Source organism: Carettochelys insculpta, chromosome 30, assembly GCF_033958435.1.
Source record: "Carettochelys insculpta isolate YL-2023 chromosome 30, ASM3395843v1, whole genome shotgun sequence".
NCBI classification, from domain to species: Eukaryota; Metazoa; Chordata; order Testudines; family Carettochelyidae; genus Carettochelys; species Carettochelys insculpta.
The window spans coordinates 91,024-117,147 of NC_134166.1; the positions used below are offsets into that span (position 1 = coordinate 91,024).

A 26,124-nucleotide genomic window follows, 5' to 3' on the forward strand; every position below is an offset into this window, starting at 1 on the left:
CCAAATTGTGTGTCATAATGTAGTAAGAAAAGCCAAAAAAGATTTTGAGGAACAGCTAGCCAAAAATTCAAAAAATTATAGTAAAATGTTTTTGCTGGGGACAGGGAAGCAAAGCCCGCAGGTTAGTGGAGAACATGGAAACCTGGGAGATGGGTCGGAAGGAGCATGGGCAACAATATCAGAGTAAAAAGAGGGCCAGGAAAAAACTGGGGGGCAAGTTCAAATCAATATCTGAGATGCCTATATACCAATGCAAGAAGTATGGGTAATAAGCAGGAAGAACTGGAAGTGCTAATAAATAAATACAACTATGATATCATTGGCATCACAGAAACTTGGTGGGATAATACACATGATTGGAATGCTGGTATTGAAGGCTACAGCCTGGTTAGGAAAGACAGACAGGGAAAAAAGGGGAGAGGTGTTGCCTTATATATAAAAAATGTACATACTTGGACTGAGGTGGAGATGGACATAGGAGATGGACGTGTTGAGAGTCTGTGGGTTAGTTTAAGAGGGGTAAAAAACAAGGGTGATGTCCTGTTAGGAGTCTACTACAGGCCACCTAACCAGGTGGAAGAGGTGGATGATGCTTTTTTTAAGCAACTAACAAAATCATCCAGAGCCCAGGATTTGGTGGTGATGGGGGACTTTAACTATCCAGATATATGCTGGGACACTAATACAGCGGGGCACAGACTATCCAATAAGTTCTTAGACTGCATTAGAGACAATTTTTTATTCCAAAAAGTTGAAAAAGCCACCAGGGGAGAAACTGTTCTGGATTTGATTTTGACAAATAAGGAGGACTTGGTTGAGAATTTGAAGGTGGGAGACTGCTTGGGTGAAAGTGATCATGAAATCATAGAATTGACAATTCTAAGGACTGGTAGGAGAGAAAATAGCAAACTAGAGATGATGGCTTTCAGGAAGGCAGATTTTGGTAAACTCAGAGAGCTGGTAGGTAAGATCCCATGGGAGGAAAAACTGAGGGGAAAAACAACTGAGGAGAGTTGGCAGTTTTTCAAAGAGACATTATTAAGGGCCCAAAAACAAGCTATTCCCCTATGTAGGAAAGATAGTAAATATGGGCAAAGACCGCCTTGGCTTAACAAGGAGATCCTGCATGATCTCAAACTAAAAAAGGAATCCTATAAAAATGGAAACTGGGACAAATTACAAAGAATGAACACAGGCAAATAACACAGGAATGCAGGAGTAAAATTAGAAGGGCTAAGGCACAAAATGAGCTCCAACTAGCTACAGGCATAAAAAGAAGGCCTTTTACAAATATATTAGAAACAAGAGGAAGACCAAGGACAGGGTAGGGCCATTGCTCAGTGAGGAGGGAGAAACAGTAATGGGGAACTTGGAAATGGCAGAGATGCTTAATGACTTCTTTGTTTCGGTCTTCACAGAGAAATCTGAAGGAATGCCTGACATAGTGAATGCTGGTGGAAAAAGGGTAGAATTAGTTTTTGAAATAAAAAAAGAACAAGTTAAAAACCATTTGGAAAAATTAGATGTCTGCAAGTCACCAGGGCCTAATGAAATGCATCCTAGAATCCTCAAGGAGCTGATAGAAGAGGTAGCTGAGCCGTTAGCTCTCATTTTTGGAAAGTCATGGGAGACAGGAGAGATTCCAGAAGACTGGAAGAGGGCAAATATAGTGCCCATCTACAAAAAGGGGAATAAGAACAACCCAGGAAATTACAGGCCAGTAAGCTTAACTTCTGTGCCAGGAAAGATAATGGAGCAGGTAGTTAAGGAAGTCATCTGCAAGCACTTGGAAGGTAGTAAAGTGATAGGGAACAGCCAGCATGGTTTTGTAAAAAACAAATCATGTCAAACCAACCTGATAGCTTTTTTTGACACGATAACGAGACTCGTAGATAAGGGAGAAGCAGTGGATGTGGTATACCTAGACTTTAGTAAAGCATTTGATACTGTCTCGCATAATATTCTTATAGACAAACTAGGCAAGTCCAACTTAAATCGTGCTGCAATAAGGTGGGTGCATAACTGGCTGGCTAATCGCACCCAGAGAGTAGTTGTTAATGGTGCTCAATCCAGCTGGAAAAGCATTTCAAGTGGAGTTCCGCAGGGGTCTGTTTTGGGACCAGTTCTGTTCAATATCTTCATTAATGATTTGGATATTGGCATAGAAAGTACGCTTATTAAGTTTGCAGATGATACCAAGCTGGGAGGGGTTGCAACTACCTTGGAGGATAGGGTCATAATTCAGAATGATCTAGATAAATTAGAGAAATGGTCTGAAGTAAACAGGATGAAGTTTAATAACAATAAATGTAAGGTGCTGCACTTAGGAAGGAATAATCTGTTTCACACATACAGGCTACATCTACATGTGCCCCAAACTTCGAAATGGCCATGCAAATGGCCATTTCGAAGTTTAGTAATGAAGCGCTGAAATGCATATTCAGCGCTTCATTAGCATGGGGGCGGCAGCGGCGCTTTGAAATTGACGAGCCTTGCCGCCGTGCGGCACGTCCAGACGGGGCTCCTTTTCGAAAGGACGCCACCTTCTTCGAAGTCCCCTTATTCCCATGAGCTTATGGGAATAAGGGGACTTCGAAGTAGGTGGGGCCCTTTCGAAAAGGAGCCCCGTCTGGATGCGCCGCGCGGCGGCAAGGCTCGTCAATTTCGAAGCGCCGCTGCCGCCCGCATGCTAATGAAGCGCTGAATATGCATTTCAGCACTTCATTAGTAAACTTCGAAATGGCCATTTGCATGGCCATTTCGAAGTTTGGGGCACGTGTAGACACAGCCACAGAATGGGAAAAGACTGTCTAGGAAGGAGTACAGCAGAAAGGGACCTAGGGGTTCTAGTAGATCACAAGTTAAATATGAGTCAACAGTGTGATGCTGTTGCAAAAAAAGCAAACATGATTCTGGGATGCATTAGCAGGTGTGTTGTGAACAAGACACGAGAAATCATTCTACCGCTCTACTCTGCGCTGGTTAGACCTCAGCTGGAATATTGTGTCCAGTTCTGGGCACCCCAATTCAAGAAAGATGTGGAGAAATTAGAGAAGGTCCAGAGAAGAGCAACTAGAATGATAAAAGGTCTGGAGAACATGACTTATGAAGAAAGGCTGAAAGAATTGGGCTTGTTTAGCTTGGAAAAAAGAAGATTGAGGGGGGACATGATAGCGGTTTTCAGATATCTTAAAGGGTGTCATAAGGAGGAGGGAGAAAACTTGTTCTTCTTGGCCTCTGAGGAGAGAACAAGAGGCAATGGACTTAAACTGCAGCAAGGGAAGTTTAGGTTGGACATTAGGAAAAAGTTCCTAACTGTCAGGGTGGTCAAGTACTGGAATAAGTTGCCAAGCGAGGTTGTGGAATATCCCTCGCTGGAGATATTTAAGAACAGATTAGATAGATGTCTATCAGGGATGGTGTAGATAGTGGTCGGTCCTGCTGTCAGGGCAGGGGACTGGACTCGATGGCCTCTCGAGGCCCCTTCCAGTCCTAGTGTTCTATGATTCTATGATTCTATGATTAGAAGCAGGAAGCCTGCTAAAAAGCAGTGGGGCCCTTGGACAACAAAGATATAAAAGGAGCGATCAAGGAAGACAGTGCCATTGCCGAGTGATTAAATGATTTCTTTGCTTCAGTCTTCACGGCTGAGGATGTTACAGAGGTTCCTAAATCTGAGCCAGCCTTTTTAGGTGACAAATCTGAGGAACTCTCCCAGATTGAAGTGACATTAGAGGAGGTTTTGGAGTTAATTGATAAGCTGAATAGTAACAAGTCTCCAGGACCAGACGGTATTCACCCAAGGGTTCTGAAAGAACTCAAATGTGAAATTGCGGAGTTATTAACAGTGGTTTGTAACCTATCCTTTAAATCCGCTTCGGTACCCAATGACTGGAAGACGGCCAATATAACGCCAATATTTAAAAAAGGCTCTAGAGGAGACCCTGGCAATTATAGACCGATAAGTCTAACATCAGTACCAGGCAAATTAGTAGAAACAATAGTAAAGAATAAAATTGCAAGGCACGTAGAAGAGCACGAATTGTTGGGCAAAAGTCAGCATGGTTTCTGCAGAGGGAAGTCGTGTCTAACTAATCTATTAGAATTCTTTGAAGGGGTTAATAAACATGCGGACAAGGGGCACCCAGTGGACATAATATACTTAGATTTCCAGAAAACCTTTGACACGGTCCCACACCAAAGGCTTTTATGTAAATTAGGCGGTCATGGGATAGGAGGAAAGATCCTTTCATGGATCGGGAATTGGTTAAAAGACAGAAAACAAAGGGTTGGAATAAATGGTAAATTTTCACAATGGAGGGGGGTAACTAGTGGTGTTCCCCAGGGGTCAGTCCTGGGACCGATCCTGTTCAACTTGTTCATCAATGATCTAGAAAATGAGGTAAGCAGTGAGGTGGCAAAGTTTGCAGATGACACCAAGTTGTTCAGGACAGTCAAAACCAAAAGGGATTGTGGAGAACTACAAAAAGATCTCAGCAAACTGAGTGATTGGGCAGCAAAATGGCAAATGAAATTTAATGTGGGTAAGTGTAAGGTAATGCACATTGGAAAAAATAACCCAAATTACACATACAACAAGATGGGGTAAAATTTAGCTATGGCAGATCAGGAAAGGGATCTTGGAGTTATAGTGGATAGTTCTCTGAAGACATCCATGCAGTGTGCAGCGGCAGTTAGTAAAGCAAATAGGATGTTAGGAATTATTAAAAAAGGGATAGAAAATAAGACAAAAGATATCATACTTCCCCTATATAAAACTATGGTATGCCCACATCTTGAGTACTGTGTGCAGATGTGGTCTCCTCACCTCAAAAAAGATATATTGGCATTAGAAAAGGTTCAGAAAAGGGCGACTAAGATGATTAGGGGTTTGGAACGGGTCCCATATGGGGAGAGGCTAGAGAGACTGGGACTTTTCAGTTTGGAAAAGAGGCGATTGAGGGGCAATATGATAGAGGTATATAAAATCATGAATGGTGTGGAGAAAGTGAATATAGAAAAATTATTTACCTTTTCCCATAATACAAGAACTAGGGGACACCAAATGAAACTGATGGATAGTAGGTTCAAAACTAATAAAAGGAAATTTTTCTTCACACAGCGCACAGTCAACCTGTGGAACTCCTTGCCCGAGGAGGCTGTGATGGCCAGGACTCTATTAGGGTTTAAAAAAGAGCTCGATAAATTTTTGCAGGTTAGGTCCATAAATGGCTATTAGCCAGGGGTAAAGTATGGTGCCCTAGCCTTCAGTACAAGGGCAGGAGATGGATGGCAGGAGATAAATCACTTGATCATTGTCTTCTGTTCTCCTTCTCTGGGGCACCTGGCATTGGCCACTGTCGGCAGATGGGATACTGAGCTGGATGGACCTTTGGTCTGACCAGTATGGCCATTTTTATGTTCTTATGTGGGGGACATGGCAGATCAGGCTATCACCTCAGGAATCACCATGCGCCAGGTGGCCTGATTACAACCCTCTGACCTTCTGCCAGAAGTGCAGCAAATGATTCAGGACCTTCCCTTTGATTGCATTGGGCTTTTTACCCAACAAACTGACTCCCGCCTTTATAGTCTCAAGGATTCCCGCAATACTATGAATACATATCCAGGCTACACTGCAGAAGCCATTCAAGCCACAGCTGCAGTCCAAGCCCTTCCAACCACTCGGGCATTTGGATCTACCAGCATAAGCTCTGCTACACTCATTGCAACCCTCCCTGTCAGCAGTCCAGGGCCAGTTGTGGCCAATCCATGTCCTGCTCCAGGGCCAAGCACTTTTTTTGATGATGTGCCCGAGACCAGACTACTTGCAGCACTGAATCCTACCATTCCATTCCCTCCAACTGGTCAGCCATTACATTGGACCAATGAGGACACCTGCCTCGTGATATGCCATCTGTTTCCATTCCTCTCTGCCCCTCCACCCCTTTCAGGACCCTTCTCACAAGGAAGTACAATTGCTCTTGGACTTGTGGGTGGTGGAAGAGGTGTCCCTTCCATGCAGGGCCTGGGGATTCTACTCCAGCTACTTTCTAGCTGCAAAGGCAAAAGGGGGTATGTGACCCATCCGGGACACCAGGGAACTCAACAAGTTTGCCGTTTCCCACAAGTCTGGTATGGTGTCCCCGAGCACCATTATTCCTTCTCTGTATCCAGAGGACTGGTACACCACTCTTGTCTTAAAGGATGCTTGCTTCCATATCGCCATCCAGCCCTCCTGTCAGCAATAGCTGCAGTTTACTGTGGGCCACCTGCAACTTCAGTTTATGGCTCTCCCTTTTGGGATCTCCATTGCACCCACCAGGGTGTTTGCCAAGTGCATGATGGTGGTGGCTGCCTTCCTCCGCCGCAATGGCATCCAAGTCTACCCATATCTGGACAGCTGGTTCCTGTGGGGTTGTTCTACCAGGTACAGGCTCAGGTAGCTTTCACCAAGGAAAGGCTAGTCTTTTGCTCAGTCCAGCAAAGTCCTTCTTCATCCAGCTCAACACAGAGTTTATTGGGGCAATTTTCAGCACCATCCATGCCAGGGTATTCCTCCACAATCACCACTTCTGGGCTCTTACCCAGCTCTTATGCTATTCTGTCCACGTTTCCGATTACCATGATCCACATGTGCCTGTCTGTTGGGTTACATGAAAGCATGTACATACATGGTTCTGTTCACCAGGAGCTGTCTCCACCCTCTTCAGGCAGGTTGGTCTCAGCGTATCGTCCCAGCCTGGATGGCTTAGACATGATCGTCATAATGTTTCATGTCTCTGATGCCCTCTGCTGGTGGCAGTGCCCGCAGAGTGTCCTCATTGGCATTCACTTTCTCACCTGCCAACCTACCCTGTCCCTGGTCAAGAATGTACCCACTTTGGGCTGGGGGACCTATCTGGAGCATCTCACCACTCAGGCAATGTGGATAGCAGAGGTGTTATCTCTGCACATCAATGTGTGTGAGCTCTGGGCCATTTGCCTCACATCTGGCTTTTCTACCTCATCTCAATGGCTTCTGTGTGGCAGTCCTAACAGACAGCAGTATGACTATGTATTACATCAACCAGCGGAGGGAGGAAGGGATGCACTTCTCCCACCTCTGCTCCAAAGCTCAGTGCCTATGGGAGCTCTGCATAGCCCACTCTGTTCACCTGGAGGTGCCCTATCTCCCAGGAGGGTCCAGAACCAGCTGGCAGACTGCCTCATTCAGCAGTTCCTTGCTCACAAGTGGTTGATCCACGTGGACAGCCTCCACTCTGTTTTCCAAAAGTGGGGCTTTCCCCAGCTTTACCACTTATCCCGGAGCAACTGCAAGTGCCCAGAGTTCTGCTCCTTCTAGGGCCCCAGACCAGGCTCCTTAGCAGATGCATTTCTTAGTCCGTGGACCTGGGGCTGCTCTACCCCTTTCCTCCATTTTCCCCATGTGTTCCCCGTGTGTTCGCAGGGACTGGGTGGATGTGATCCTCATACCCCTGGCTTGGGCTCCTCAGCACTGGTAATCCACACTGATGAATCTCTCCATGCTTCCACTCATTCAATTTCCCCTGCTGCTGGACCTCGTCATGCAGAACCTGCATCTAGAATCACAGAATCATAGAATACTAGGACTGGAAGGGACCTCGAGAGGCTATCGAATCCAGCCCCCTGCCCTCATGGTAGGACCAAGTACTGTCTAAACCATCCTTGATAGACATCTATCTAACCTGTTCTTAAATATCTCCAGAGATGGAGATTCCACAACCTCCCGTGGCAATTTATGCCACTGTTTGACCACCCTGACAGTTAGGAACCTTTTCCTAATGTCCAACCTAAACCTCCCTTGCTGCAGTTTAAGTCCACTGCCTCTTGTTCTATCCTCAGAGGCCATGAAGAACAAGTTCTCTCCCTCCTCCTTATGACACCCTTTTAGATACTTGAAAACACTATCATGTCCCCCCTCAGTCTTCTCTTTTCCAAACTAAACAAGCCCAGTTCTTTTAGCCTTTCTTCATAGGTCACGTTCTCTAGATCTTTAATCATTCGTGTTGCTCTTTTATGGACTCTCTCTAATCTGTCCACATCTTTCTTAAACTCCGGTGCCCGGAACTGGACCCAATACTCCAGCTGAGGCCTAACCAGCGCAGAGGAGAGCAGAAGAATGACTTCTCGTGTCTTGTTCAGTAATGAGCCTATTTCATTGTTAGGGTTTCTTTTGGACCTAGCTCTCAAATATTGTTAGAGAAGAACTTCTTTCCTTCATGTTCACCCCAGCAAGGTTTTATTTTTCTTCATCTGCACACAAAATTGTATTACTGGTATGAAGGTAGAACAGCACTTTTTGCATTAGCACACACACAGCATGCCATTTTGAAAGTTGTTCTCTATGATGCCTGTGTGGTCAATTTTTACTGTTACACTGACTGCAAAACATTACACGAAAAGCAAACACTAATCAGTAAACAACTGATCAGCAAATACAGTGTAAATAACACTCCATTTCACAGCATTCCCTTTGTGTTTACAGGGAAGAACCAAACTATTCATCAGGTGGAGTGCAGTAAGCTATGAGTAGGCTGGAGAAAATAGCTTCTACCTGAGAGACCAGTGATGTCCATTTTCGGCAAATGTCTAGCTTTCAGCACCACAACCGTCATTCTCTGTGCAACAGGCTGGTAAGACAGTGAGACTTGCAGCTCTCCTCTGCTAATGCATTTCTGTAGAAAAGAAGCAGAAATTGAGAAGTCCTGGGGAATCACAAAGAGATACCAGTGTCCTTCAATGGAAAAATATGTGAATAACCATCTCAGAGGTTGGCTTGCAGTAAGAAAACAATGACCAGATTAGAGTAAAAAGGTCAGGAATGATTTCTAACCTGTTTTTGTAATTACAGGAGGATATGAGGCTCCTAGTGGGACAGCATTTTCCTTTTCCTGAAAGTACCAATGTTCAGCTAAAACTGTGGACAGGAATTAAAAGTTTATCTACTCTTAACTTAAGGTCGATGCCTCAGGGGAGCCTGGGTTTAGCAGGTTTAGTAAGAACAGGCTAAATGAACTCCTTGTTGATCTCCCATTGACCCTAGCACTTCCAAGTGTTGTGAGGAGTAAGAAAAGTCAGCAGGTGACTTTCTCTCATCAGCCTCCCACTGTGGAGATGCTGCAGAAATTCGGCTAAGGTACATCGACTCCAGCTACACTATTCACATAGCTGGAGTTTTGTATCATACATCACCTTTCTCCCCAAGTGTAGACCTGGCCTCAGTGTTTACAGTTACATCAGTGTCAGCCTTTCCTATTAGGAGATACTACAGAAAGAGAGGAGCAGGCGTATTGCCTGTAGGAATTTCATGGATACAACAGTTCCAAGAGATGAAACTATCATTATATATGTTAAAAATTTTTTTACCTGAAACACAAGGGCTGTGTCTACACTAGAAGCATTTGTCGACAGAAGTTACTGTCGATAGGGAAATCTCGACAGAACCTCTGATGACAGATTGCATCTACACACAACTTACTGGGTGCATCTACACTTGCATTCCTCTTTCAAAAGAGGTATGCAAATGCGGGAAATTGAAAATGCAAATGAGGTGCATATGTGCATAGTTGGCACCTCATTTGCATATTCTTATTTTGAAAGAGCTTCTTTCAAAAGAAAACCAGTGTAGACGCTGCTCTTTCAAAAGTGAACCTCATCTTTGAAAGTCGCATCTGCACTGGTTTTCTTCTTTTGAAAGATGCTCTTTTGAAATAAGAATATGCAAAAGAGGTGCTAAATATGCAAATATGCACCTCATTTGCATTTTCAATTTCTCTCATTTGCATGCCTCTTTCGAAAGAGGAATGCAAGTATGGACACACCCACTCAGTCGACAGAGAACTGTCAGGCTGCACTTCCCTCTGGGGCCAGAAAGTGCAATGGCAGCTCTGCAAAGGGCTGCCAGGAAACTGGAAGCCCTCTCTGGCAACAGAAGTGTCCACACTGCACTTTTGTCGACACTATTCTGTGCAGAGATTGTTATGCCTCAAATTTTTGAGGGATAATACTGTCAAGGAAAATGCAGAGTTCTGGCAACACTATCAACGGAATGCTTTAAGTGTGTAGATGCTGCTTGAGTTATTTTGAATAACTAAAGGCCCCTTCTGTTGACAGAACGCTAGTGTAGACCCAGCCAAGGTGGGTGAGTTAATATTTTTTGTTAGACCAACTTCTCTTGGGGAGAGAGGATGATTTTGAGCTTACACAGAGCTCTTCAGGTCCAGGAAACATTTAACACATATTTCAAGGGACCATTCAAAGTGAACTGGCCTGTTAACACCCTGTGACTAAGCATTTCATATTCTTTGTGAAGATGCTTATGTACATGAATGACAGAACTGGGCTATGTCCTTGTGTTAGGGTATTACAGTGTTGAGGGTGGCAGATTGAAGAAGCCCTCCGTGGAGTGATCTTGAGGGGTTGCACTGTATTATAGGGAATAAGGTGCCGTGGACCAATAGTACTTAGGAGAAGGGGGAACTCTGATTCCAAACCAGAGCAGACTTTGCTCACTAAGCCTTTTTGGGGGCATCAGTCTAGGAGAAGGTAACGCTGATCTCAAACCTACACTCTCTCTCTCTCCCTCCAGTGTACATGTCACAGTTCTTGTGCCCGTGCATGAAGGTCATTGTGAGAAGAGATAATGATGTTGGAACTCACAAGCCAGCCTCACTTAGATCCATTCATATGTGAAAGTATCTCTCTTAACACTATATATTTACCTCTTGATGAAAGTCTTACGACAATGGGCAAGTGACATCAGATGCAGGTGGAGGATACCACTGGAAGCATTTAGTCACAAACCAGCACATAAGTGGCCCAGGTGTGGTGATTTTCTGTCTGTCTGTCTGCTGAACTGGAACAACAGCAGCTCCTGCATCCTGCCTAGGTGTCAAAGCAGCCCTATTTAGAGACAGTGCTGTTTTCTTTGAAAGAAGAGGGGTAGAAAAAACAATCCCTTAAACATAGCTTGTTCTGATTGCTCCCTGCCAGTTAACCGTGACTGACTGGATATCCAATTTTTGCAGTCACAAGCGAAAATCAACGACTAAACAAACTATGCTTTGCATACTGGAACATACACACATTTCTTGACCATGATGATCTTCCCAAATGCAGGACAGCAATCATTGGTAGAGAACTTGCACATCATAAAATTGATGTTGTAGCTTTAAGTGAAACATGTATTTCTAGTACCAACCAGTTCTCAGCGGTTGGAGCAGGCTATTCATATTACTATGTGGGCTATGCTGAGGGTCATCCAAGGCAAGCAGGAGTTGATTTCACCATCAGAACATCACGAGTCTCCTAACTTGAATCCGACCCACATGCCATCAGTCCTTGCATTATGATCACAAAGCTTAAACTGAGGGGCTGTGGCTACACTTGCATTCCTCTTTCAAAAGAGGCATGCAAATGAGGAAAATTGAAAATGTAAATGAGGAGCAGATTTACATATGTGGCACCTGATTTGCATATCTTCTTTCAAAAGAAGAAAAGCAGTGTAGATGCAGCTCTTTTGAAAGTAAACCCCATCTTCAAAAGAGCCCTTCTTCCCTTTTTTTAATGGGAAGAAGGGTTCTTTCGAATATGGGGGCTTACTTTCGAAAGAGCCACATCCACACTACTTTCTTCTTTTGAAAGAATATGTAAATAAGGTGCCAGATATGTAAATCTGCACCTCATTTGCATTTTTGATTTCCCTCATTTGCATGCCTCTTTTGAAAGAGGAATGCAAGTGTAGACACAGCCAGGCAGGGACAATGCTTTGTACTTGTTAGTGCTTATGCACCAACTTTGACTGCCACAGATGATGAAAAGGAGGCTTTTTATGCTAGCCTGAATTCAGAGATCTCTTCAGTACCTTTTTAAATCCAAGTTGTATACATACTCGGCAATTTTTAAAGGTAGATTTGGTCAGGACTACACCACATGACAAAAGGTGTTTGGACATCATCGTATTGTAGGTGAGAACTCAAATGGCACTCTTCTTCAAACTTGTATGCAGCATGAGCTTGCTACTGCAAGCACATTCTTCCAACAGGTGAACAAATAGAAAGCAACTTGGACACATCCTTGGTCTAATCATTGGCATATGACTATTTCATTATAAAACAAAGAGTTCTTTCTGATGTAGTGCATGGCACTGGCTCCTGGTCTTACCACTACATGGTATGCAGTGTTGTCTCCTTGAACCTTGTCCACCAAAATGTCATCATTCTGCTGTACGCCAAGAAAAGCTGGCTGTAGATAAACTTGAAATACCCGAAACACAAGCACTGTTTCAACGCAGTCTTGATACTTCCTTAGTCATCAGTAATGAAGTTCCAGTATGGTCACCCACTGTTGAGGATGACTGACTTAACCTCAAAGAAACAACCTACAGAACTGCTGTCGAGATCTTTGGTTTCCAGAAATGCAGGCACAAGGATTGGTTTGACAAGGACTGTGATGCCCAAGTTCTTCTTGATAAGTTGCATATGACATACCTTGCTTCAATCAACAATAGAATGTCTCCAGGAGACTGGCATATATTCAAGCTAAGCAGGAGGCACAAGTCAAATTACAGCAAATTAAAGAGAAATGTTGGAAATACCAAAGCAGTTACACTCCAAGATGCGGCTGATAGACATGATTTTAAAGCATTCTATGATGGATTGAAGGCAGCCTATGGGCCACACATTGCTGACTATATATCAATGCAGCCTGCTGCCTCCCTTTGATCACAGACTGTGAAAATGTTCAGGCCAGCAGTCAAGGATTTTAGCACTAAGTGTTGAACCAGGCCTCAGCTTTTGACAGCAGTGTTCTTGAAGATATTCCTCAGTGGTTTAATGATTTACAGCTGGTCATGCCACCAACTCTTGATGAGGTACAAAAACCTGTTAAACAGATGAAATCTGGAAAGGGACCTGGCAGTGACGCAATTCCATCAGAACTTTATAAAGGTGACTGTGCATGTTATGGTGACCGTCTATAGCTGGTAATATCTTGGCCCTCATCCTTTACAACTAACTTTTGCTACATGTGTTCAAAAATTGCATTATGCCTGAACCCCAGTGTGGATTTTGTGCCAGTCGAGACACTGAGATGATATTTACAGCTAGACAAATACAAGAGAAATATAGACAGCACCGTTAGGATCTCTGTGATTTTCCTCAACTTGACCAAGGCATTCAACACAGTCAACAGAAATGGGCTCTGGAAACTACTAGGGCGAACTGGCTGTCTTCAAAAATTTATGAACATTGTTCCTTCTTTTCATGAAGGCATGCTTGGTTGCATCCTTAACAATGGAGATACAACAGCACCTTTGGAAATATCAAATGGTACAAAGCACAGCTGTGTCCTTTGTTCCACTCCTGTTCAGCATCTACTTTTCAATGATACTATTAGTTGCTTTTAAGGACTGTCCCTTGGGCATACCTATTCAGTTCTGAACAGATGGCAGTATTTTCACTCTTTAGAGAGTTCAGGCTCACACTAAGTGGCTACTACAACAATCCATGACCTTCTTCTATTTGCTGATGACTGTGCATTATTGGCTTATTCAGTGAAGAATGCACAGGAGTTTTTTGATCACTTTGTTACTTCTGCTCACTGCTTGGAACTCACAGTGAGCCTCAAGAAGACAGAAGTTTTGCTACCTTGGAAGTGTACTGTCCTCTAGCATAAACATGGATCATGACATAACTCTTGATTAGCCAAAGCCAGCATTGCCTTTGGAGAACTGACCAAACACCTATGGAATGACTATGGTATCAAACTGCTGTCTTGGTATGGAGTTTATCAGGCAGTTGACCTGAATATCCTGCTGTATGGCTTGGAGTCATGGACAATATATCACCGCCATGTTTTGAAACTCTATCAGTTTATATGCACTGTGTGAGGAAGATGTCCCACGTGAATTGGTGGTACAGAATTCCTAACACAGAGGTTCTTAAGCTGTGTGGTATCATGGGCCTGGAAGCAACGCTTATGAACAAACAGTTTAGCTGGATTGGTCATGTTATGAGGATGGATGATACACTGATACCAAAGATGGTCTTTTATGGCCCACTTGCTCATGGAAATCGCTCTATCAGTTGTCAGTATAAGTGCTAAAAGACATCTTAAAGGCAAACGTTAAGTCATGTGGCATATCTCCCAATGATCTGGAAACTCTAGTTTAGGACAGAGTGTTTTAGTAGCAAACCACTGTACAGGCTCTTAATTGTTTTAAGAGTCAGTGTATCCAGTGTATACAGGAAAACTGTAGGATCCAAAAAGAACATACAACACCTGCAGTTGGTGGTTTTTCATGTAACAGCTGTAATCAGCTCTGCAGATCAAAGACTGGTTTATTCGCTCACTAACAATGTCACAGAAGATGAGATCCATCGATCAACGGCTCAGTCCAAGAAGAAGAAAAGAAATGGACGATGTTTTATGTGAGATACATCATGTGAGATTATTGAAAAGGTTTCAAGTCTCAGAAGGGTAGCCGTGTTAGTGTGTATCCACAAAAACAACAAGGAGTCCCATGGCATCTTAAAGACTAACAGACTTATTTGGGCACAAGCTTTCATGGGCAAAACACATTTTGTTAGATGCAACTTTGGAAAGTTGACGATGATTAGCTTATGTATATGCATGTATCATTCCTGCATGTGAAGTTAGAAATATGAGGTATAAACCTGTATTACTAATGCAGGCATGCAAGTTAGGGCAATGAGTAATAGTCAAAGAACTTAGTGTTTCACTACTGAAGAGAATGATCTGTGAATAAATGTGTTTTTCCTGTAAGCTTGGCAAGAGGGGCTATGGTAGCTCGTATCAAGGCATGCAGCCATGTCATCTGATAGTGGGATCCATCTGGGATGTTGTATTTTTCCACAAGAGCAGAGGAGAAGTTAAGACTGAACATAAAGGATGCCTGCCTTATGCAAAACCTAATTAAGGATGGGAGTGAGGTAATCTAGGTCATCAGTTCTCTCTGCCTACCCCACCAAATATGACTGCTGGAAACATCACAGGCTGAACTGGGGAAACAATTTAACAGACTGCAGGTGAAAACAAATCAAATTAAGTTACTAAGCCAAAATAAGCAAAACAAACATACCAAGAAACTTGATACATGCAAATTCTTACCCAAGTTGCTCTAATTTGTTTCTTTCAAAACCTAGGCAGCCTCCTAGCTTGGCCCAATCCTTCACCTTATTCAGACCTATATGTTTCTAGCAGGCACTTTAGTGGGTAAGTGGGGTGGCCTCATGGCGTCGGGTTATTATCCCTATTGCTTGGTTTTCTGCCTTTTATATCACTTTTGCTCAAAGTGAGAATTCTTTGCGCTCAGTTCAAATTTTTCTCACCTTGAGAGGAAAAGTACGAGATCCAAAATAGGTTCCGGTATCAGGTGGCTTGGCCACATCTTTGTAGAACCAGCCACAGTCTGAGCTTATAGGAAAAACAAAACGACTTACAAAGTGTTACATTGACCACAGAGCCATTATGTTTCCAGAGTATCAGGTAAGTCTCTCATTAGCACGTCTAGAATTCTAAACCAATCCAAACTTTGTATTTCTAAGATTAGGGTCGCTTCACATACAAGAATTATACTCACACACAAAAGAACGTAGCTTTAAAAATATGACAGGATAGCCATGTTAGTCTGTATTCTATCAAAACAAAAAAGCAGGCATGTAGCACTTTAAAGACTAACAAAATAATCAATAAAAATAAAACAAAATCACATAATTATTTTGTTAGTCTTTACAGTGCTACATGACTGATTTTTTGTTTTTAAAAATGTTACATTGTATATTTTGCCTAAACCAGCTTGGATTTATGTATATTCACAGTCATAAGCTAATTTTCGTATAGCCTGAGGAGGCTGCAGTGGTGATCAGGTGGCAAAATATTTTCTTTAAATATGGTTATTCAAATTTGTTGGCATTATTACTGCCAGGTATTTAAAATTAGGAGCTGTCCACTGTAATTTAAAATCTTCTTGTAGCCTCTTTGTATATAAGGGTTCCAACTGATTTCACTTTAAGACCAACTAGCTTGCCAAAGGTAAGTTCTTGTATCTGAGGCACAGATTTGTATGGAAAGAGTAATTTTATCAGTAGATTCTCAGCAAAAATAAAATGTTATGGCTGTGATTGCTAATTTTCACTCTTCAAATAAACTAAAAGGTGATGGGTAGGGGTTTTAAAACCAATGCATTTAATGAGGGACAGAAGGTAGACATCCAGCTCCCTGCCTTGCCGTGCTGAAATAGCGGAACTACATTTAATTGGTTTAACGACCAGATCTGTCCCGTTCATCATTGTCATCCTCAGCAACAACCACGGGCTCAGTGACCATTGGTGTTTGATGCCTCCCTCACTATTTCCTTCCATCTTTCCCTGTCCAGTGTGGCATGGCTTAGTTTCTGTAGACTAGCTCCACACCAATCTACTATACCCATTCTCTGTGGGGCAGGCCTCTCCTATTCAGACTGTCCATTATGCCGAATACCAGGGTCTTAATTTTTTTGTTTGTTGTTCATTCTTCAGATATGCCCAAATAGCTGTAACTTCTGTTGTATAACCTTCCGCAGTAGCTTCTCTTTCGGCTGTATCTGCCTATATAATTCCTTGTCAGTGACCTGCATCCATCCTGTTTTCAGTATCTTTCTATAATAACTGCTCATGAATGCCAATATCCTTCACTTCCTTTATCACCCATGTCTCGCATCCGTACAACATGCTGCTGAATACACATTTTCAAGACACTCAGCCTTGGTCCTAAGCTAATCACTTTACTTTTCTAGATCTTATCTATTGCCTTCAAACATGCTCTTGCTTTCGCTATCCTAGTCGCTATTTCCTTCTTACAGTCTAGATCACATTATGTTGTTCCCCAGATATGTGAACTTCGATCCTTGCTACACTGATCTTTTTTCTATTTCCTTGTCTCCAAATACCATTGTTTTTGTTTTATCAATGTTCATCATGAGTCCATATTGCTTCCCTTCCTCATTTAGCACCTGCATCATTTTCACTAGTTTCTCTTCATCTTCTTCAGTGATAACTATATCATCCACAAACCTCAAACTGTTGAGTCTCATCCCTTGTACAGCTATCCCTTCTACCTCTTCTTTGATCTCGTCCATTGATCTCTCTAGGTGCATGATGAAGATACTCAACAATATCCGATCTCCTTGTCTTGTACCTCTACTCATTCTAAACCAGCTTCCCAATTTTCCGCATGTTCTCACAGCTGCCTCATCGTCATCGTTGATATCCTTCAACAACCATATCAGTCTGCTATCCACTCCGTATGTCTCCAACACCACCCAAGTAACTTTCTGATCTATACTGTCAAATGCTGCAATGAAAATTGACAAAGCAATTGTAGATGTTCTTTCATGAAGTCTTCTCTTCTATCAATCTTAGTGCAAATATCTGCTGTATGCTACTTCTAGCTTTCCTGAATTCCACTTGCTTATCTGCTAGATGTTCTTCTATCTGCAATTTCAGTGTCAGCAGCAGCAGCACCTTTCCTAGGTGACTTGTTAGGGCAACTGTTCTGTAGTTCTTGCACTCCAATACACCTCCTTTCTTGCGTATTGTCACTAGCATGGATTTTGTCCATTCCTTAGGTGCCTTCCCTTCTTTCCATGCTATATTACATAGTCAGTGTATTTCCTGAATCATACTTTCTCCACCATATTTGATTATCTCTCCTGTGATCTTATAAGTTCCAGGGCTCTTGTTTTGCTTTAGTTGTTTTCCTGCTCTTTCTACTTCCTCCTTTGAAATATCAGTCTCATTCTTGATGCTCGGCAGAGATATCTCTTTGAGCTCTTCAATCAGTCCTTCTGAGACACTCGAGTCCAACTGTGCTTTGTATTGATTGGTTCAATAAGTCATCCATCACTGCACAACCTCCTTGTTCAGGAGCACCTCATTGTTCTCGTCTTTGATCGCCATCTGCTTCGGCTGCCATTTCCTATAAATATTCCTGATCATCTTATATACCTCCCTAGTCTTACACTCGCCATAATACCTCTATATCTTCACACTGCTCCTCTAACCTTTTTGCCTTATCCTTTCTGGCTGCTTTCCTTACCTCATTGCATTTCACTCTATATTGCTGTCTGTCCTCTTGGAAATATCCTTTGTGAGCTTCAGCACTTTCTTCTCTTGGACCAACTTCAGTGTCTCCTGCGTAATCCACTTATTCTCTTCTTCCAGAACAGTCTGCTCAATTGCCTATTCCATCACTGCGTCTATCCCTTTGACTCTCTTATCTAAGTCTTTTTCTGTGCCTGCATTCTTAATCTTCTCTTTGAGTGCTGCTCTGTATGCATTCCCTATTTCTTCCTCGCCTAGCCTTGCCATGTCTCTTGTTTCTTAAAATGTGTCTTATACTTTCATCCTGATGCTTAGTTTCAGAGGGGTGGCTGAGTTAATCTGTACCTTCAGAAACAACAAGAAGCCCTGTTGCACCTTACAGGCTAACAGATATTTTGGAGCATAAGGTTTCGTGGGCAAAGACCCGCTTCATCAGATGCATGTGTTTGAGATCACTAGACTGTGGTCCAAGTCTATATCTGCACCTTGGAAAGTTCGGCACTGCTGTACTGATGTTATCTATCATCTCACAAGATCCTATCTGTCATGTTCTTGGACTTCCCATCATTTGATCGCCATGTCGACTTCTTACAGTCCTTTTGTTGAAATCTCATGTTGCAGATTACCATCTTGTGCTCCGCAGCACACTGTAGTACTTTCTTGCCTCATTCATTGCTTTCTCCATATCCAAACTTTCCCATGACTCTATCCCTCCTGTTGCCTGCCATTATACCAATTACATTTAGTTCCATTTCTCCCTAGGGAAATAGGCCAGTGAATGCCAGCATTTAATCTCTTGATAACTGTAGCCTCTGTAAGAGGTTGTTAGGCTTTTTGTTATTTTGAAGTAAAAAGGTATATTTTGTGTAATCTGGATGCCACATGAGAAAAATCCTTATATTAATTAATGGGAAACCCATCAGGAATTACAGCTTTACTGTCTTGTAGATATATAATAACTTCTTAAATTTTCAAAATGTCATTCTCCAGATTTTGATGTATTTGCCCTTGAAACATTATTTTCCATGTGCACCCCTAGGAATGCACAGCTCTCACTTAAAATGTTCTTTGGATAACTGTAATGCTACATCATATGCATCATTGGTTAAGGTTATAATGGAGGCTATAATTTTTTTATTTGGACTGAATTTCTTTTTAATGATGCTTCGAAGTAACTGTCATGTTGCTGTGAAAACAAGTTTGATCGTCTGGCTACAGCCAGGGATACTGATCAGTCATTTTTGTTTGGCGTTAATTAATTACAAGTCTAGCAAGTTGGGAGAGATGACCGCTACCCCAAATTTGAGAGTAGAATCTGCCTTAAGCTTCACAGTTAGAAGTCAGTACCATTGGGGAAAATCAATCAAGTAACTTGCTTTAATACAATATGAATTTTTTTTTTTTTCAGATCAGTGTTTGGGACGTTCCATTGTACTCGTGCTGGAATGCCCAAGGTTTTAGAATCGTGAATCTCCAGTCTGAAAAACTGCAGTCCAGTTCACTATCTACCGCTGTTCCAGCAGGACTTTTTAAGGTTACACTGATTACCAATGAGCTATTCACTAAAAGTACACATTCTTCCAGATATCTTGTGGGCAGCTATGTGATGAAGTCATAGTGAATATCAAGCATGCTTTATGTTTTGATCAACAATTTATTTCCCTGATTAAATTAATCCAGTATGTACAGAGACATTACATTTAGACAGGTAATTTCTGTCATAAGACATTAACTCTGTTCTGTAAAATGTGTGAGGAAACTAACAAGACTGGATGGAGAATAGCATACTGAAATAACCTGGACAGAAAGAAAGGAATAGAGTTATCATAAGCAATAAAAAAGCATGGCAGAAAAAATTAATAGTAGCAAGTAATGTTTTATAAAGGAAAAAGGGCTGTTTTGTTTTAGGGGGGTTGTTTATTTTGTTTGTTTGTTTGTTTGTTTAAAGTTTATAGTTTGTCAGGCTAAAAAAATCCTCTGTATTTTTTACTTATTTATCTAAAGATTGCATGTAGAAGAATAATTTAACCTACAAATGAAAATGCAGATGCTCTACGATGAGATACAGTAAGTCTTTAATGGAGTACTGTAAAAATGCACCATATCTTAGAGCAACAACGAAGAGTCCTGTGGCACCTTATAGACTAACAGAAAAGTTTTGAGCATGAGCTTTCGTGAGCACAGACTCACTTCATCTGATGCTGGTCATATGTTAGAGCAGGGACTTAAGAAGAGAATTCCATATTCAGTGTAATCTGGAGCTGAGTAACAGGAATGGCCTTTATTAGCACACTTAGAAATAAAAGCAGATTCATACTTCATATTTCTAACTTCACATATAAGAATGATACCTGCCCACAAAAGAATATGATAAAAATAGATTATCAGCTAAAGGAGAAATCAGAACTGGAATGCAAGTGTTGTGTCCTCATAACAATTCCAAATAGCCCCACTGAGTTTGTTTTAAGAGACTCTAAGGAGTAAATCCAAATGTTGGAATTCACCATTTGTATTTCAACTCATAAATTACAGGGAGGGGGAAAATCACCCCATACTGAAATCTATTCAGTAGTTTCTGTTGCCTGAAAATTGTATTTAGTTTTGCAAGTCTTTTAAGGAGTTTACTTTTGAAACTCATGCACAGAAAATTTCAAGTAATATACTGGATTTTGATTCATGTGATGCTATCATGCCACATATTCACACATAAACTTAAATCACAGCTTAACAAACACACTTTCCTAATGAATCCACCAATGCCTTTGAGGAGGATTTGGAACAGTAGTCTGCTATCATTCCTTGGACTGGTTTCTTTCTTTAATTCTCCACATTTATTTACTACATACATTTCTAAAGGGCCCATTACTGTAATATAGAATCATAGAATCATAGAACAGTAGGACTGGAAGGGACCTCTAGAAGCCATCGAGTCTAGCCCCCTGCCCCAATGGCAGGACCAAGGACTATCTAAACCATCCCTGATAGACATCTATCTAACCTGTTCTTAAATGTCTCCAGAGATGGAGATTCCACAACCTCCCTTGACAATTTATTCCACTGTTTGACCACCTTGACAGTTAGGAACTTTTTCCTAATGTCCAACCTAAACCTCCCTTGCTGCAGTTTAAGCCCGTTGCCTCTTGTTCTAGCCTCAGAGGCCAAGAAGAGCAAGTTTTCTCCTTCCTCCTTATGACTCCCTTTTAGATACCTGAAAACCACTATCATGTCTCCCCTCAGTCTTCTCTTTTCCAAACTAAACAAGCCCAATTCTTTCAACCTTTTTTCATAGTTCACATTCTCTAGACCTTTAATCATTCTTGTCGCTCTTTTCTGGACCCTCTCTAGTTTCTCCAAATTGTTTTTGAACTGCGGTGCCCAGAACTGGACACAATACTCCAGCTGAGGCCTAACCAGCACAGAGCAGAGCGGAAGAATGACTTCTCATGTCTTGTTCACAACACACCTGTTAATGCATCCCAGAATCATGTTTGCTTTTTTTACAACAGCATCACACTGTTGACTCATATTTAGCTTGTAGTCCACTATAATCCCTAGATCCCTTTCTGCTGTAGTCGTTCCTAGACAGCCTCTCCCCATTCTGTATGCGTGAAACTGATTGTTTCTTCCCAAGTGGAGCACTTTGCATTTGTCCTAATTAAACTTCATCCTGTTTACCTCAGACCATTTCTCCAATTTATCCAGAAGCCATATGAAGCCATAATGTACTTAATTTAAGGAGCAGAATATGACAGCATTTCCCAAAGAGTGGTAAGCAAACCACCAGTGCCACACAAAAGGTTATCAAGAGGTACAGGGCAGAAAATAAATTACTAAAAATCAGGAGATAAGCACTGGGGGAGGGGTTACATTGATAAGGCTGATGTCCCAAAATGGGTATGCGAATCTTTACGTTTGGGAAACACTGAAATATGAGATGTAACCAGCTAGGGAACAATAGTGTACTCTATCCAGCAGCCAAAAGGGAGCCATCCATGACCCTAATGCTCATAGTCAGGACAGAATTTGAACAACTGATGCAAATTGCCTAATACCATACAACAGGAGTCTTAAACTATCAGCCCATGGCCAGTCCCAGTCAGAGCAATTGCGCAACCTGGCCTGGGACTCCCTATGGGCTGGGGTAGGGGAAGGAGGGGCCTGTCTGTTACCAGCCTCCAATCCCTGCCCCTTCCTCATCCCCTCCATGACACCCTGTTTCCCCAAGTACATGGGTTTGGGGCTCACTGGGAGGGGCAGGGCTTGGCACAGCATGGGGGCAATGCTTACATCCCCTCTCTGGGCAGATATTGTCACCACAGGGAAGCAGAGTGAATGCACCCACCCATTGCTCTCTGCTTCCTCTGCAGCTCCTGCTGCCATGTGGAGTGGCAGGGCACAACTGCTGCATGGTTGGGGGACAGGGAGCCATAAGGAGAGAAGGTGAGGCAATGGCTGAAGAGGCATGGCTTGGGGGTAGTCATGGACAGGCCTACCACCTCCCCTAAGCCCACTGCGAGTCCCAGGCTGCATTGCACCATCATTCTAGTAGGGACTGGTCCATGATCCAGGAGTTTGAGACCACAGCCCAAAAGGCAGCAAAACATAGGATCTACCTGTTCTGTCAGTAGAAGCAGGACTCACACGCTGGAAGACCTAAGCATGAATATTTTTAGGAGCCCCCTTGCCACACAACCATCTCCTGACAATACTGATTGTATTATTTCCACAAATCCAAGAATATATCAACCCAACACATACTAATATACTTATTAAAAAGTCCATTTTAAATAGTATTTGTGGCCCCATTGAACACCTGGGCCTTGTACACATTGATTTGTTTTCTTGTACATTTCTACATTAAATTAGTTCAGTACTGATTTATTGTTTTCTTTCATTTTATCTTTCATTCACTAGGGCCTGAATGCACAAGAGTAGGTAGGCATAGACTTGGAATTGCTTGGTTTTCTTACACTGAGTGCCAACACTCTGTCAGAACTAAAATTCAGCCTAAAAGGTCCAATACTAAGTGTAGTGCTCTCCTCATGACCAAATTTTGTTGCATGATCTGAGATCTCTGTCACACTGGCAACAGAGGCCAGGAAGGTGCAGGAACACTCCCTAGTAGGTGGAGTGCCTAACTAGTTCTTTTGTGGGTCTGCAGTGGTGTGATTGTGTTGGATTGGGAGGGAGCAAGATGAGAATATGTTTGCACTCTGGCTACTCATAAAAGCCATAGCAGCCTATTAGGGCTACAGCCAGCAAGCATACTTTAGAACAGCCTCTTTCCAACCCACATTGGATACTAAGCACAGTTGACAAATCTAGTCTGCCAATTTCAAATTTGCAGATGAAGATTCAAATATTTTTCATTAATCACACCTGCCATGGCAGGAGAAAGGTGGGAAACACTGTATCTGGTATGGTAGCCGACAACGGTTTTGGGTTTTAAAGCCCAAGGCAGTGTGTTGCAGCCAGTAGTAAAATGGCAGACTGTGTGGAGTGCATTGATCTACTATATTCTATGCAAATGCAAGTTTCTTGGTGGTTCTTAGAGCCAGCCCAAAGTGGTTTGTTTCAGCAGGCAACAGTGATAAGGATGACACTTAAAGGAATGCCTGCTTCTTAAAGGAATTAGTCTCTTGGCCAGGTGAAAGGTGAAAAAGACATAGAGAACAGGCCTACCAACAGATTTGCCAGGCCCCTGAGGGAGTGGAGCAACATTCCCTCGATTTTTTTTCATCTGTGTGCAAAGTAAATTTTGTTATATGCACCAAAGTATCTACAGATGTGCAACACCAGTAGAAATACATGCTGCCAGCTGTGGGAGGCTGTGAGCATTCTGCTAATCATCTGGATGGCATTGGAATCTCTACTGGGCGGCTGGCCAAGCACTCAATTTACAGGAAACACTTGGATGAGGGAGCCTTCAGGCCCCTGAAAGGGGTGGAGGCTAGTGTTCCATGTAATCTGACCACTTGGGTGGCCACCCAGGAGACATTCAGGTGCCACCTAACTGAGTAGCAGAGCACCCACAGCCTGCAGCTTGTGTTTCTATTGGTGGTGCACATTCACACATATGTTGGTACATGGAACAAAATTTATTCTGTCCAGGAATGGGAAAAAATTAGAGGAAACATTGGTGGGGGCTTCAGGTGGAAGGGGCAGGACTGGGGTCTAGCCTTCCCTTGCCAGTCATACAACACTATCTATTCTGCACTGCGTGGGGCTACAACAGCAATTGAAAGGTCCCAGGGCTCCAGCTGCAGCTGTGGTAGCAGTGGTGGCAACTGAGAGCACTGGGCCCTTTCAATCATTGGACCCTCGGGCAGCTGCCCCTTTGCACAAACCTGCGTCAGTGGAACTGATCGGGACACTGCTGAAATGAATTCAATAAAATCATACAATTGTACACAACCATGAGAACTGTAAGACAAAAGACCCTCAAATGGAGTTAAATCACAGCTTCTGCCAGTCCTTCAAATACTCTGTTGCTAATAAGTAACAGAGACATAGCCATGTTAGTCTGTATTCTAACAAAACAGCAGTCTGAGGAAGTGGGTCTGTCCCACAAAAACTCATCAATAATTTTGCTAATAAGTAGTTGGTTTTCATTCTAAATCTCTGGTCAGCCAGGCAATAGGTAAGTATAGAAACATCACTAAGTGCATGGGTGATAGACAAAGAAAAGCAGCATATTGATGGAACTGCAGCAAATAGCTTCTTGCCTGAGAGGTGAGTTTCCCACTCAGGCAGGAGGATACTTAAAGCAGGAGGACCACATGTGGAACCCCAGTAGGCTGTGGCCTGCTGCAGCCCACTGAGGTAAAGGAGGGCCTCTCACGTGACATGCCTATTTTTGGTTTCTGTTTCCTTGGTTAAAATAATCCAGGAAGACCTGCTCTCATCCCAGCAACAGCGAGGCACCTATTGCCAGGAGGTTTGCCACTGAGAATTCCAAGCAGAGAGGTGTATAGCTACAGACTTGGCTTGCCTATCTCTGAGGAGGCATCTATACTAGCAGATAAATTCGAATTTAAGGCAGTTAGCTTGATATTACCGTGTGACCATCTGCACTGAAAATACCGTTAGCTTAGTTTTGGGTGTACTAATCTTGAGATTACAAAATCACAGTTACCTGACAAGTATAGAGTCAAGCTCAAATTCAGAAGTTCAATTAAAGGCCAGCGTGGAAGTGCCACATGCTAAAATTGAAATTCTTAGCCTACAGAGATGTCCCCTAACTATCCCACAAAGCTATGCCTACTGCACCTGGCTCCCAGCTCCCCACTACTATCAGGAGGTGGGAAACTGACCAGGCTGCTGTAGTCCTGTGGCAGGGACCGGGCACCTCATGGCTGGGCAGCTCAAGCTGTGCGGGGTCTGGCACCCCACTGATGGGCTGCTTGAGCCGGCATGGGGCCAGGCACCCCAACACCGGGATGCTTGAGCCACACACAGAGCCAGGCACCCCAACACTGGGCTGCTTGAGCCATGTACGGGGCCAGGCACCCTGCAGCCAGGCAGCTCAAGCCGTGAGTGGGGCCAGGCATCCAGCGGCTGGAGCTGTGTGCTGGGCCAGGCACCTGACTGCCAGGCTGCTGGAGCCACACACAGGGCCAGACACCCCGCCACTGGGCGGCTGGAGCCACGTGCTGGGCCAGGCATCCTGCCAACAGGCTGGTGGAGCTGCATGCAGTGCCAGGCATCCTACCGCAGGGAGCTTGAGCCATGCACAGAGGCAGGCACCCCACCCCCAGGTGGGTTGAGCCATGCAAAGCCAGATGCCCATGGGCAGGCACCCACCCCGCAGGCACCCTTGGCCACTTGTGACCAGGCACCCCCAGCCAGCAGGCTCTAGCAGCTTTTCCACTGGAGACATGAGTAGTAGGGGTTGGTTTGTTTTTTGAGGAGGGGGAGTATTTTTAGGGGTTGTTTTGGGGAGGTTGTTTTTTGGGGTGAAGTTTGGGGTGGGACTTGGACTGGGGGAGCAAATCCTCAC

The 26,124-nt window shown here is 43.2% G+C and overlaps 1 protein-coding gene across 1 annotated transcript in view; it reads right to left on the bottom strand.

The window, feature by feature from the left end:
• Window positions 1-26,124, bottom strand: part of SYT11 (synaptotagmin 11) — a 51,879-nt gene that overhangs the window by 9,892 nt on the left and 15,863 nt on the right. The window contains exon 3 of the mRNA XM_074981388.1: window positions 8,579-8,699. Coding sequence (XP_074837489.1) covers window positions 8,579-8,699 — 121 coding nt within the window. The remainder of the gene's footprint in view (window positions 1-8,578; window positions 8,700-26,124) is intronic.